Genomic DNA, 14,972 nt, shown 5'->3' with positions numbered 1-14,972 from the left:
TGATCGTTCCCACATATATGGACCATTACCCACACTGGGTGGTGGTACAGGCACTAACACACTTCCATACACGTTTTTAATACTACAGCTTTTTCATCCACTAGACTAATATTGATTGGTCACCATCCATATGCCAGGCACCGTGCTAAGCATGAAAGACACAAAGATTAGCTTAGGCTCTCAAAAGATATTCCTTTAATGAACTTTAAATAAATAAAAATGTGGTTGCCCTGGAGAGGCCACAGTCCCTTGAAGAAAACAAATGTACAAACAGAATACAAAGTGATAAAGCTATAATGGAATTATTTATAAAATCCTCCATAAAAGAGCAGAAGGAGAATACAACTCTTCCCTGAATTAATACAGCATTTTTTCAAGGAGTTGTAAAAGATTCTAATCCCTCCTTTATTTCCACTTCTATTTATAAAGGAAAAAAGCATCATGTGTTACTTTTAGGAAGGAAGAGGTTAATTGCTCCCCCCATTAAATCACTGGTATGTTACAGAGGAAGAGACTCAGGCACACAACATTTTTAAAGACTTGCACAAAGTTGCTTGCACAAAGTTGGTAAATGATTAAGCACAAATTTCTTTTTGTTTTGGTGAAGAAGATTGGCCCTCAGCTAACATCTGTGCCATGCTTCCTCTATTTTGTATGTGGGACACTGCCACAACACGGCTTGATAAGCAGTATATAGGTCCATGCCCAGGATCCAAACCCACTAACCCCAGACCAGCCCCACAAATTGCATCATTTTTGCAAGAGATGGTACTTCTTCCCAAAGAACAGAAAGACCATGACGTTCCATTAATTCAGACTTTTATCCAGGAGGATTTTACAGCAGTTGAAAATGCGGATTCTAGAATACTTCAGGAAACGCATGTTTACAGCTTTGGAATAAACACATAAGGTTAATGCTACTATTAACAAAATGTTGCCCAACGAAAGGCCTGCTTGGACAGACTCTAATGAATAGTTACATAGGCTGTTTCCAATTAGAACATCAAAATGGTGGTTGTTAAAACTAAAGTGCTTTGCAAATGGTTTGTCTCCAGTACATTAAGTATTCCTCTGAGACCTTTCCACCCTATTAATTTACCTGGGAAGTACAAAGGTAAACTTCAACCAGCCCCATAACTATTACAAATTCTCAGATAAGTGGAATGAAAAATAATGAGGTTTTACAGTGTATGTATAAATTTAGGACAAAAAGAAAGAATTGAATTATGTGAAAATTAACTGGGAAACGTGTGATCTTAAAAAATAATGTTATCAGTCTTCTGATAACATTTAAAGTTCTCCAAAATAAGTGATACTTTGCCCCAATTTTTTTAATCGAGTTTGAAAACATTGCTCCTACCTAAGGCCTTGTATAAATCATCAAGCAAAGATGATCTTAAAGAAAGCACACATTGTCACGACTTGGCACATCCTCTGAGTAATTTGCACTTTATTCATGCTCCTGATTTTATCTGTCACATGAAAACAGATGTAGAAACAAATTATTTGCAGTGAAATCATTTCCAAGGGGAGAACAGTGGTTGTTTTCACACCTCCGCACTGTGGCAGGACTTAAAGGACTGCATGGTGTTCATTCGAATAAGCAGAAAGACACTTCAACTTTCAGTTTCCTGGTTATTAAATTTTCAGACTTTGTGGATAAGATTTTCTAAAGTCTATAAGATTTTCCTTTGGAATGTAATTAGAAATAGCATCCCGGTGCTCTTAGGATTTTTAATAAAAATCAAAAATAACACACTGCTTCTTATAGATGCTGTTTCTGTTTTTTAAACAGCATGTGCTAAGTGCAAGGCACCATGCTAAGTACGTCAGCTGTATTGTTTCTAACTCGGAGGGAGTTCTTACTATCCCCATTTCAGAGATGACAAGACCAAGGTCGGAGAAGATATATAACTTGTCCCTGGTCACACAGCTAAGAAATAAAGCCAGGATTGAAACCTAGATTTACCTTTTTCTTTAATCTTTTGCCTCATTATTCTCAGCTACGAATTTGACATTTTAACTTTTTCAAACTTCTTTATCTATTGGCATCTTATTTGCCGTTAAAGGCCTGGTGCAAAGTCAACTTATTCCTTCTGTTTTCCGATTGCACAATTCAGCATTAATCATTCCTTCTTCAGGGCACCCAGAGTTGTCCAGGTATGTATCAGCTCACACCTTGTATTATAGTCATTTGCATCTGTGTCTGTCTCTCTCCCTGGATTGTTAGTTCCATGAGGGCAAATATGGGGACTTAGTGTTGTATCCCCTGGGCTCTTCCCTCTGGGCCTTGTGTCCAAATATGCTTTTGTGGGGAAGAGAGAGCGTCACCACAGAGGTGGCATTTCACCTCTGCTACGAGGGCCCTGGGTGCCACATGGAGCTAGGAGAGGTGTAGGACTGTAGGAGGTACAGGAAACTATGACAGAATGAAGAAGCCAAACAGTAGCTGAGCTCAGCCAGTGTATTGGGGGAAGACACAAGGCGTGTGTCAGATCTAAGGTCGTAACAAACCTGGCAACCACAGTTTAGTCCTTTGCTAGGAGGATTCAGAATAAAACTTTGAGGAATTCGGATGAGGGCGTGCAGAGAACTATGTCCCAGGTGCCCTGTTTGGTCTTTAAATTCTTTTGTATTATAAAATTAAATGTTGTTCACTGTGGGAGTACTAGATAATTTAGATAAGCCAAAAAAATTAATTACCGCAACCCATCACCCACAGATAACAAGTGTATTTACAGTGATTCTCACCCCGTTAGCTGAATATTAGAATCCCCTGGAGCTTTTCCGAAAATCCCTATACCCAGGCTTCCACCCATACCAAATAATTCAGAATCTCTGGATGTGGGACCCTGGCATCAGTATTTTTTTGAAGCTCCCTACGTGATTCCAATACACGGCCATGTTTGGAAACCAGCAATGGTCTAGAGCCAGGCTTCTCAAAATTAAGTATACATACAAATCACGTTGGTCCAGGAGGAGCCTGCAGTTCTGCATTTCTAACTGGCTCCCGGGTGATGCTGATGCTGCTAATCCATGCCACACTCTGTGTAGCAACGATATATACTATCCTCTCAATAAAATTTAACAGTGCATGGATGAAGGATTTCTTATGAATCAGTCTTTGAACAAGTCACTTAAGCTGTGAGCCTCAGTTTTCTTATCTGTCACATGACAGGGTAAGTAGTAGACATTTTACAATTTTTGTTGCCCAAATGTTTAAACGCATTTGAGGGAGATCTCAGGGTGGGAAGGAAGCAAGATTAGACTGTTGAATACATACAATACTCCAGCCATTATTTTTGGAGCTAATAATATGAGTAATATTATTGGAGCATTTAATATGTGCCAGGAACCGAGCTAAGCATTTTAAATCAATTATTTAATTTAATAAGCCTCATTTTACAGATGAGGAGGCTGATACTTAGAGAAGCTAAGTAACTTGCCCAAGAACAAGCAGTTGCCTGGGGTAAAACTGGGATGCAAAGCCAGGCAGTCTGATGCCAGAGTCTGAGTACTGATTAGTGGATTGCTAACTGGTATACCATGATGCTTCCCAGACTGGATAATCTCTAAGATGCATCCATACCGTGTAATTTAGGTTATCAGCCACTTCTTCCTTATTTTGATCATCCAATATTCATAATTATGGAAAAAAATAATCTTGGCAGATTGAGAAAGGAGGAGATGTGCAGCATATTGCACATCTGAGCACACACATCAGTGGTATGTTAATGGCACCTAAAGATGGCATCATTTCCTATGACATCCTTAATATTGGTTCGCCATCTGCAGTTTAATTTCTCTGAAGAAATCCAATATGGCACTCAAGTTTGAGCTCAGTTGCCTGGAGACATCTTCAGGTACGTAAATACTTCTTCATCTGGGCCGAATCAGAAGGCAGAGCTGGAGGGCTATGTGAGATTGGGAGGGAGAGCCATGAGGATTGGTGATGAGGAGAGGAATTGAGGGAAGAATAGATGGTAAGTATCCAGGTATTCTGGCAAAATTAGAATCGTACACAGCATCTCTGGTCCTAAATGTATGTGTGTGCGTATGTGCGTGCACGCATATGTAGGTGTGCGTGGCAGGCCCACTAGGTACAAGAAAGACCTGTTCAGAGGAGAAGGCCTTTAGAAATATTCTCCACCATATATCTTCTTCATTACTTCTCCCTCGTTGGCCACCATCTTATCCCTCACCATGATAACAAGTTGTATTGACCCGGATGCCTCTCATTGATCTTGTCAGTAATGCATGGTACAGCGAGGGAGCAGGGCTTGCCCTACCCTCAGAACTCTCCCTCCAGGCTGTGGGCAACTCCATCTGTCATCAGCCTGAGGAGAAGGTGCAAGGTATGTGCCAGCATCAATACTTTTCCTTCGCAAGCTGGCTTTTCCCCTTTGCCATGTTTAGCAGCTACAGAATCCTGTATCCAAAGAGGGAAGTGTGTCTGGCAGAAGAGTGCTGCCAGATTCCCCTGCTGCTAAGGCAGAATTGGGAAATGCCGTTTATTTGCTTGCAAAGAAAGAAAATGAAACTTATCTGTTACAAAAAACCAACAGCTATGAATCACGTTTGACCCACAGGGTCTTCATACTTCGGTTTAAGACGCACTCTGACTTACAGTTCGAAAGCTTCTATTAGCATCTTGGAAATCACCATTTATAGAGAAAAATCCAAGTTGTAGGCTTAATCTCTATCGGTGATTTCCTCTGTCAGATTTTCTTAAGAAATTTAATAGCAGCACTGCCTGCTCAATCGAGCAGCTCCAAATCTTTACACCTGACGAAACAGCTCTTATTTAAGAAGCATCCTGATGAGGCCAGTTTCGAGAATCCTTTGTGTTTGACACCCCCCATAACGTTGTAGCTCTTGTATATTTTTTGCTTTCTGATTATTCTTTTCTTTTAAAGAAATATCATATTGTCGAAGAATACACATTACTTAGGTTTTTTTGTGCAAACCTAATACGTGGCTTCACTCCAACTTTAATTTTTCCTCAAATCCTGAAATTTACACTTACTGTGTGTTCATTTCTTTCTGTCCATATTCAGTGCACAGCCTATGTCCATGTGTAAATACAACAGGGAACATTTTAAGGCTACCTAAAGCCTTATATGAGAGGCTAACATGAGAGGTGGAAACAGAAGTTCTAGAAATTAGAATCTTGTGGAAGAGCCAATAAACATGGGAATCACTAAGGGGTTTTTTCCCTACTTAAAAACACACACTCATGGTTAACTGATGTTTTTACGTTCTCCTTTTGAGAGATATGCATAGGGGTGTTTCAGTGTTGATTTTGTGGATAAATAAAACCAGAACACAGCCCCTCTTGTTTCTGCCTGAGTGACCCACCCAGGTCCTTCACAGCTATACTTGCATCCATCAAGAAGAAAGTGGGGTCAGATGAGAGAACAGAGAATGAAGAAGAATAGTGATCTCCTTCTAATGCTTTTATATTATGATAGACTCTTTGCATTGAAAAGAGACTTTGGGACATTCCTAGAGGAGGAAACAAGGGCCTGGAGAAAAAACATGGTTGCTGTAATCTCATAACCAGTTACTGACAGAGCTGAGACTGGGACCCAGGTCTCCTGGCTCCTGGGAAGGTGGCTAAGGACATAGTGAAGAAGCGTCAGAGTTAGATTCCCTGGGTCGGAATCATGGCTCAGTCACTGGTGACCTTGGGAAAGTTATTTTAACTCAGTTTCCTCCTAGAAGATGTCAAAATAGTTCCTATTTCTCTGAACGATTGTGAGATTAAGTGAGCTCATGTCTGTGAACTGTTTAGTAGTGGCTGGCACATAGTATTCAATGAATGTTGGATATTACTATATTAGTATTTGCCCAACTTTCTCCATAAATTAGATAGAAACCAGGATGCGGGAGAACCATGGAATGGCCGCAAAGCTCCTGTGCATAACTTTAAAGATTAAAAATCTTTAATTAGCAGCTGAAAAATAAAAAACTATCAGGAATTGTTCTATGGACCTCTAACTATCAACATGGAAGAAGGTGTCCAAACATTGAAAAACGTTAAAATTTTCAAAGAATGAAAGAGAGCATTCAGATAACTTTAAGTGCCAAGGTTTGGGACCATTATGGCCACTCTGTATAAAACAGTACTGAGAGTTGTGGAAGACTGCATCCATGTCACCTTCATTCAAACAAGTTTTGCTGGGTACCTATAATGTACCAGATTCTATGTTAAATGCCAGGAACACAAAATGAATAAGATCTATTCACTAACCTTTTGTTTGTATCCTGTTAGGAAAGACTGACTCTTTAACAAAAAGTAGAGCCAAATATTGGGTGCTGTAGTAGTATCATTTATGTATGCAATAGATGTGACAGGCATTGACCTAGGTTCCCAAGCTCAACTGGTGAGCTACCCAAAGTCTCTGCCTCCCTAAACCTGCAGTCTCAAGGGGGATCTGGACAATAGATGAGTTACACGCAACATGCTAGAGGAGGAAAGGTCAGAGGACATGACATTTGAACTGTTGGAAGGGAGGCAAGGGGTTTACCAGATAACTGGGGGTAGGCGTGGAGAAATGGTGAGCAGAGGAAATGGGGCATGAAAAAGAGAGAGTAAGCACTAATTGTAGCTCACAGGGCTGATGATTCTAGTTGTATCTTTAATACGAGACTCAACTTCCAACAGTCCTGGAAAATTATGCTGAAACAGCTAAGATCTACACTGCTTCAAGTAGCACTTAAAGAAAATGTGAATGTCATGGCAGCAGATTACACAGCTGCGACCCAGGACACCCACAGGGAGAAAGAGCAGGGAAAAGATGTCATCCTTACAAGCATCACTTCTCTGACCATAACTACTTAGAACATTTCGAGTTCTCTTTTGAACTGGCAGCCACATTTTCGTGCTCAGGCTGTTTCTCAGAGAGGGTGTTAGAGTCCCCATCTCTGCAACAAAAGAATCAAAAGCAGACGTTTTTAAAGTAGTTGCAAGTTTCCAGCCATACGCTCTCCCCCTCCTTTACTGAGTATCGTTCACTTAGGACTGGCGTAATTCCCCTCCTAAATTGGAGGTTTGCCCATGTAATTATATCAAATGATGTGTTTGTTTATATCTCCAAACCACATTCAAAAGCTCGCCTATGATTTATCTTTGAAATTCAATTTCGTCATGTCAGTCCCCAATTTACTGTGCCCAATCGTCTACAGTTACATATGTGATGTACACGCCTCTCTCCTGCAGAGATTACACAATGGGGTTGCTTTTCACAGTGATGAATCAGAGCCCTTGAAGAAGGAGGTTGCTCTGTTTCATTCTCTTCCTTATCTAAGGCCCAACCGCATTCAGCTACAACAAGGTTGTTAGAAATGAAGATGCAGCATTGGCAATTTTGTCTAATTCCTCTGGACTGTGAGGGATGCTCACTGCCTTCCTTTCTGACTGTGCTGCTGAAGCCCCATAGCTCATCCTAATATGTACCTTTAGAAGGAAGAAAGCTTTTTGCCCCTTCTTGGTTTAGCTGGCCCTGGCTTGATAACAAGATTTATTTTTCAGCGTAAATAACAACCAGTTCTGTCTTTAACCCAAAGTGCTCCGTTCGTTATTGTGTTCCAGATTCCCTGTGGACAAACCTGATCACTCTTCATTCCAACCCCTCTTCGTGTCTGATTCCTAAACTAATTTGCTCATTCATTCATTCACGTATTTGTAAATGTCTGTCTTCTCCAAACATGAAAAACTTGTTAAAATCTAGAAGGCAGAGTTTATGATATCCTACCGATTTTTAATAGCTTTACTGATAGGTAATTTACATACAGTAACATTCACCCATTTAAAGTATACAATTCAATGGTTTTCAGAATACTTATGGAACTGTGCAGCCATCACCATAATCTGTAATTTTAGAGCATTTTCATCATCCCAAAAAGAAACTTTGTACCCACTAGTAGTCACTCCCTATCCACCACCCCCACCTCATCTGATTTCCTACTGATTTTCACTTTTGAGTTGGATGTTTTTTTTCCTGCCTTTTACCTTATATCTGTGAAAATAAAGGTGATAGAAACTCAGAGAACTGAAACCTGCAGATGTTTTTTCCTGCGTTTCCTCCAGGAACAGAAACTGCTTGGCTTTCTCAGGTTCACTGTTGTGGGTGTTGTTTGAGACTTTTCAGGAAACCTCTTTCCCTGTTGGCTGATAAATATGTTAAAAACACATCCTGGTGAAGGTATGCAATGTAAGGGGAGCCACGCTGCTCTCCCAGTTACACATGTGCATTGTGACAATAAGTGACTTTCCTAAAGAATTACCCTAGGAATAATCAGGAGAGGAAGCTGACCTTTTCCCTGTGCACAGTCACACCACAATGGGCCATGGCTGCATGACCTGGGCAACGAGGACCTGAAATGACATGGGAGTCCGCAGGGGAACAGAGGGCAAAAGGGCTCCTGGCCTTTTGTGTCTGAAAGAGCATCAGGAGTGTAGCCAAGTGGAGGCTGACAGCGCCTTCCCTCATTTATGGCCTCAATATAACAAGTAGTTCTCACTCCCATTGTGACCTCTAACAGAGGATGCCTCCTGAAGAGGTGGTGAGGTTTGTGAAAGCCTTCTGCCCTCTTTCGAGAATACAGTTACTTCTCACTTGGAAAGAGCCTCCATGACATATGACCTTGTAGGATAACATGGCCTGAAAATGAAAGTGTCAGATTTGTGTGTTAGACGCCCACTGGTGTGACCACACTGACCCTTGATGAATATGACTCAGAGCTGTGCTCCCCTTTATCACCCCATCCACCAGTGCGCTCACACATCATCTCCATCTCCCCCTCGCTCACCCCACACACGCACACGCTGAGCCTGATGGTCTGATCCAGATGCTGAAGCAAGTCAGGGTATTTCATTCTTGGATGTGGCTGGGCAGAAAAATTAATGTTAATAAAAAGCCATAGTGAGATTCAACAGAGGATAGTGGAATTGCATAGAGCGTTCTCTTAGAATCAGAGGACGATCTCAAGGCAGCATCCCAGGACATTAGGATACAGTAAAGGGGGGATGGAGTTGGGCACAAAATCTATGTTTTTTGAGTTTCCTGAGAGGTTCCGATGGGCAGCTTGGGAAGGGAAGTGACTGATTCTCTCCCTTGAAACTCCTGATAGCAGTCTTCTCTCCACAATCTCTGACAATAGCTCACCTTTGTTTCCCCAAGAATGTCTGGCGCTGCCCCATTCACACAGAGGAACTCAGAAATGGTTTCAAATGAATATTAAAGGCAACACCCCCTGCACAACCACAACTACTCTCCCCACACCAAAACAATACCCTCTTAAGCAAACGCATTCTAAGTCTGTAGCAAAACTGAAGATTAGAATATAGATAATCTGTCTCTTCTACAGCAACTTGCATCGACTTGCATTGAGCATTTCCTACTCTTTGTTTTAGGCCAGGGGCTGGGTGGGCACCAGGGCTTCAGAATCAAAAGGTCAGCCCTTCCCATGAAGTGACTATCAACCTATCTAGTGGGAAAATACAGACCCGTGAACAAAGGATTATAGTGTAGGCCAAAGAACAATGGTTGCGGTGGGTAGTGGTTATGCTGGGACATATGAGATGGGCACCTAACACTGGTAGAGGCATCATCTCTCTAACACCTGAGCTAACACCTGAGCTAAATTTGAAAACTCTGTGAATGAAGCAGTGGGGTGGGGCACATTCCAGAAAGAATTCATGGAAAGGCAGGTCATTTGTGCAATGGGAACATAGGTTTCCCTGCCATGGGGAGTGTAGACAGATGAGAGTGGAGGCTGAGCGGGGCCAGCTTGTAAACAGCCGTGCTACTCCAATGAGATTTTTTTTTGAAGGCCATTTAGCCTCCTGTGGCCTCTTCTTGACTTTCTCTAAAATCTGTGTACTCTCACCCACCACTTCTGTGTAAAACAAAAGCTGGAGGTCGTGAGCTCCTCAGCAGACCTTGGTAAAATACCTTTTCTGTATTTTTTTTTCTTTTTGGAGGAAGATTAGCCGTGAGGTAACTACTGCCAATCCTCCTCTTTATGCTGAGGAAGACTGGCCCTGAGCTAACATCCATGCCCACCTTCCTCTATTTATATGTGGGACACCCACCACAGCACGGCTTTTTTGCCATGTACGCACCCAGGATCCCAACTGGCGAACCCTGGGCCGCCGAGAAGCCAAACGTGTGAACTTAACCACTGTGCCACCGGGCCGGCCCCACCTTTTCTGTATTTCTAGTACCTCACCAGTGTTAGGAGTGAGCTCTTCATGTGATTTTCCCTATTCTTTCCTGTCAACCAGCATATGCCATGAAAACAGCCCAATCCATAGTCTCTTGTCTTCAGGGACATTGTAGAATGAAGAAATGGAATGTCAATTTGACCTCCTAATTGCCATTTGACAATAATAATAAGAAAACCTGCAAAAGAAAAATTGGTGCAATAAGCTGGGTAGCCTTGAAGCTTTTGTCTTATTCTTTTTTCTTTGTCTTTATACTCAAAGGGGCGATCCAATTATGAGAAACACTATTTGAAGAAAGGAGAGATATTTCCCATGTGAAACCAATTTTGTGTAAAGATTTAAACACATAAAACAAAATGATAAAATTACGGTATGAGATCTTTGGTATATAAGAATTTTTAAATTTGAAATAATTATTTGTACAAGTAGTCATCACAGAAATAACCTTCTTTGTCAAGTATTAAAAAAAATTATATAAGTGTAGAAAAGTTAAATAAGAAAGTGCTGTTTCAGAGCCTGAATCTAATCAGCATCAACAACTTATTAATTGTTCAAGAACTCTAAAATCTTTAATGAGCTTCCTAGTGTAGAATTTCAGTCATATGCAAATGAGTCATTGAAATTCCTCATTATCAGAAAAACAACAGGTCTTTAGTGAGTTTTTACATCCCCAACGTGATTACAGTACCTCAACTGTGGCAAACAGAACAGAAACAAATTTTTCAGGTTTTCTTTGTAAATTTTATTTTGTTTTTAAGAATAATTTTGAGACCATCTGATTGTCACTGGCGATCGGAGAGTTACTGTTCCCCATCATTTTTGCTTTTCCTTTAACTGGACTTATTTCCCGTGCTCAGTAAGCTACTTGCCCCAGATATTTAAAAGTCAAATATTCTCATTTCTACACAGGTCTGATTACAACCACTTCAAGGAAATTGGATCGAGAACAGCAGGCAGAACATTTTCTGGAGGTAAGCGCATAGAGGGAACCGGCATTCATTAAAACTGACTTTCACTCAACTTCTTTAACCTTCAATGTAAACTAGAACTTCAGTGTGTTTGAGCAGCACGTTCCTACAGGAAGATACTTCTCTTGGGCTGATTGGGTCTGAATTTGGAGATCACTGCTGCCTTCCTCTGAATGCGCTCCTGCGCGCCGAGGACCCATGCATGGCAGGGCCGCCGTTGCCTTCTGCTGAAAACAAGCAGGTAGATCAGCATCTCTGCCTGACTTCAGGCCCCTTTGTCAACAATCAGAAAAGAAAGTTCAGGAGCAGAGCCCCCTGAGCCGCTGCAGCCTCAGATATAGAAAGAAAAGAGCAGAATGCTGCTGGTAAAGTGAAGTATATCCTTGTGAAGAAATGCGCTGCTTTGCTCCTCATTTCTTTCCTTGGGAGAGGGTTGAGGAAGAGAAGGCTGCGAGTTGATTCACTGCCCAAGACGACTGTTTCTGAAACCATAAAATGTACTCCTATAATTCATTAAGACAGAAACAGCAGCAGTATAAAGTAAAAGAGCATTATTTCTGGAGGAAAGAAAAAATAACATCATAAGGTGGGGGATGAGACAATAGGTATGAAAGAGCTTTGTGGAACGTTCTTTCTGTATATATTGAGTATCTTTATTGGGAAGCTTGAAGTCTGGGTAGTATGTGTGACGTTCTGATTTAAGTGTGACAGTCTGATATGGAATGGATGACAGTGCTGCAAAGTTAGGGCTTTGTTAAGGTTTTATGATGTGTCTATGCTTCTAAAATGGTCTGTTAGTTCCTAAGAATCGCTTACTGGAATCCACAGGGCCTCCTGACACAGACAGACAGACAGACAGACAGACAGACACACACACACACACACACACACACACACATACACTCCCACCCCTCAGATTTCCTGTGGTGTTCTTTTTTAACTCAGTTCACCAGTAATGATTTATTTAAAGAAGACTGCACTAGGAATCAGTGCCCATGGGCCCTGGAGTGCCCCTGCCATGATTAGCTTGAATCCTTAGAAGCTGTTTAATTGCCCTGACCTCAGTTTCCCCTGCTGTGAAATGTGGCAAGTAATTACTACTCCGTATATCTCAAAGGATCACGATTAGGATCAAACCTTATATTTCATATCAAAGTATTTTTAAAATTTTAAAGCATTACACATAATAAAGGATTATTATTATTATTATCACGTGGCACTATGATAATCCTTTTAAAACATTACTATCATCTCATAAAGATGAAAGACTCCAGGCTGCCAAAAAATAATTATTATAATTCTTTTTTCAAAATCATACTAATGGGCTGCAGTACGTACCTGGTCCAGGAGTAGAGTACGTTTGCCAGAATAATAACACCTCGTTTTAGATTTATGTGTTCCTTTCCTCTGCAGCAGAGGGTCCAGGACTCCTGGAGAGGCTGTGTTCTCAGATGGTTGAACCCATTACCTTCCAGCAGGGAAGAGGGAGGTTGTCCCATTAGCTGGGGAATCTGCCTGAGATCACCTACTGCCTTCTGCCTGAAAAGATGGTGTGCTCAGGCCGTGTGTGGTACAGTGCGACTGTCAGGAAAAGCCGCAAGAGTGTTTTCCAGACGTTTAAATGCACTCCCCAAAAGAATCCTTAATGGGTTCACATCCTTTACAGATTTACTTAAATACAGACCAAACATTTTGATTCTTTAGACTAACACAGATGGGTCTGGAACATCACTTCTCAGTACCCGGTATAATCTGCCTAGGAAAGTAGTGGAGCGTAGTAGTTAACAACCTCATAGGGTTATTGGGAGATTAAAATATGAAATATGTGGAAAACATTCAGTCCATTATCTGGTGCTAAGTAGGTGCTCAGTAAAGTGTAATTATAATCATTGTGATTTTAATTATTCTATGGTGTCATAATACCTGAACACTCCTAAAGATGCAACTTCATCTCCACACTCTGAGACGGATAGTAGCTCCAAGTAACTGGTGTGCAGAAGGAGCCACAGGCGGCAACCACTGGTCTCCACCGGGTCCCAGGGACTGTCCTACATTGTGGAGATAGAGTGAACAGGAAGGCTAGGGAGGCACATGATAAATGAATGAATGCTATAACTTCAGATGCAAGCTCTCTGAGGCCATTCAAAGAAGGTTTCATGATAGTGCCTGAGAGTGAGGGGGTGGTAGGCAACATTTAGGAGACTGGCTAGGAGGGCCTCTTTGAGTAGCTGATGTTTGGTCATGTGAAGCCAAGATTCTGTTCAAGGGCAGTGTGATGACCAAGGTCAGTGTGATTCAGGGTATGAAGGTGAAGGGGGTAAAGGTGGTAGGAAATCAAGTTGGAGAAAGCAAACAGGGCTGTAGTAAGGATTCTGATTGTTTTCCTGAGTTCAGTGGAAAACTATGATATGATTGCCAGTGTGAGACCTCACTGGTCCCTCTGCTGGGCCGAGACGGTCTGGAGCAGGGCACAAGTAGCAAGGAGACTAAGCAGGGCTTTTAGAGAGATCCGGGTGAGAGATGGTGGTGGTTTGGTTGAGGGTTGTTAAAAAATGATTAAGGAAGATAATGTAGGTGATGGAATCAAACTTTAATACTTCATGAAGCAGACTGTCTCCATTTGGAGAACTGCAAAATGGGTGGAAGGCAGGAAGCTTTCATAGGATAAAGAGTAAAGAACAAGGAAGAAAAAAACAGAAAATATCTTATCAGCTGGGGCCACATAGTCAACCTTGTTTGCGGTGAGAAGGAACAAGGAAATAAGTAGAGCCCAAAGTTGGCTTGCCATTTAGGGATTGGCTGACTAGATATCCTGCGTTTCTGGTCAAGGAGAGCATTTACAGAGACACAAGTTATCTAAGTTTCAGTTTGCTGGCGTGGCCCCCAGCAGGACCAGTTCCATCTTGGGAATAGAAATTTATTTCAACAGAGTGAAGGCAGTGGGTCAAAGGGAGTCGTTGTCTAATACAAATCGCATCGTGATTCTGGCTGACAAGCAGCAAACCGGCTTTCCTAAAGTTTTCAGAGTGGAGATTTTAAAAACTGTGGGTCATCTGAGCCGTACCAGCTTGCCCTCAAATATACACAATTGCTCTGCCCACCTCCCAGGATCCCCATCCTATGTGCTCTTCCATTTAGTAAACTCTTCTGCTAAGGTTTCAAAAACCAGTTGAATTTCAATCTCTCCCTCTCTCTCACTCTGTCTTTCCTTTTTGTTTTCTTTTTTAATGAGGAAGATTGGCCCTGAGCTAATATCTGTGCCAATCTTCCTCTATTTTTTGTATGTGGGACACCACCACAGCATAGCTTGCTTGACAAGCAGTGTGTGGCTCCACGCCTGGGATCCAAAACCGTGAACCCCAGGTTGCCAAAGCAGGTCGTGCAAACTTAACCACTATACCACTGGGCCAGCCCCTGTCTCTCCCTTTTTTCTCTCTCATGCATACACTCTCTTGTTCTTACTCTCTAAAGCGTGCAATTCTTGGCCACATTGTCTTTTTCTACCTAACATTGCTGTGATGGTATGAATGACATTCATTTCTTTTTTTTCTGAATGGATTATGGAAAGAATATTGCTTTAACTCAGCCCTGCAAAAAAAAATGAGTAAAATAATATCAATCAGAGTACAGAATAGAGTTCTCTGCTGTACACAAATTTTGTAACTGCTGATACACTGTGTGAGTTGTAAGTGCTAGGTGTGGGTAATTAACCTCTTCGAGAGCCTTTAATTGCCAAGATAACCCTACGCTCCTCTTAAACTCATATTAACCTT

At 41.6% G+C, this 14,972-nt stretch overlaps 1 protein-coding gene across 2 annotated transcripts in view; it reads left to right on the top strand.

The window, feature by feature from the left end:
• FAT3 (FAT atypical cadherin 3) overlaps positions 1 to 14,972 on the top strand; it is a 616,260-nt gene that overhangs the window by 426,619 nt on the left and 174,669 nt on the right. For both annotated transcript variants that reach the window (XM_070490463.1, XM_070490462.1), the window contains exon 4: positions 11,141 to 11,202. In XM_070490463.1, coding sequence (XP_070346564.1) covers positions 11,141 to 11,202 — 62 coding nt within the window. The remainder of the gene's footprint in view (positions 1 to 11,140; positions 11,203 to 14,972) is intronic.

Source organism: Equus asinus, chromosome 20, assembly GCF_041296235.1.
Source record: "Equus asinus isolate D_3611 breed Donkey chromosome 20, EquAss-T2T_v2, whole genome shotgun sequence".
In the NCBI taxonomy this organism is placed as follows: Eukaryota; Metazoa; Chordata; class Mammalia; order Perissodactyla; family Equidae; genus Equus; species Equus asinus.
Note: the sequence above shows the minus strand (reverse complement) of the source record. Positions and strands in the feature narration are given on the sequence as shown.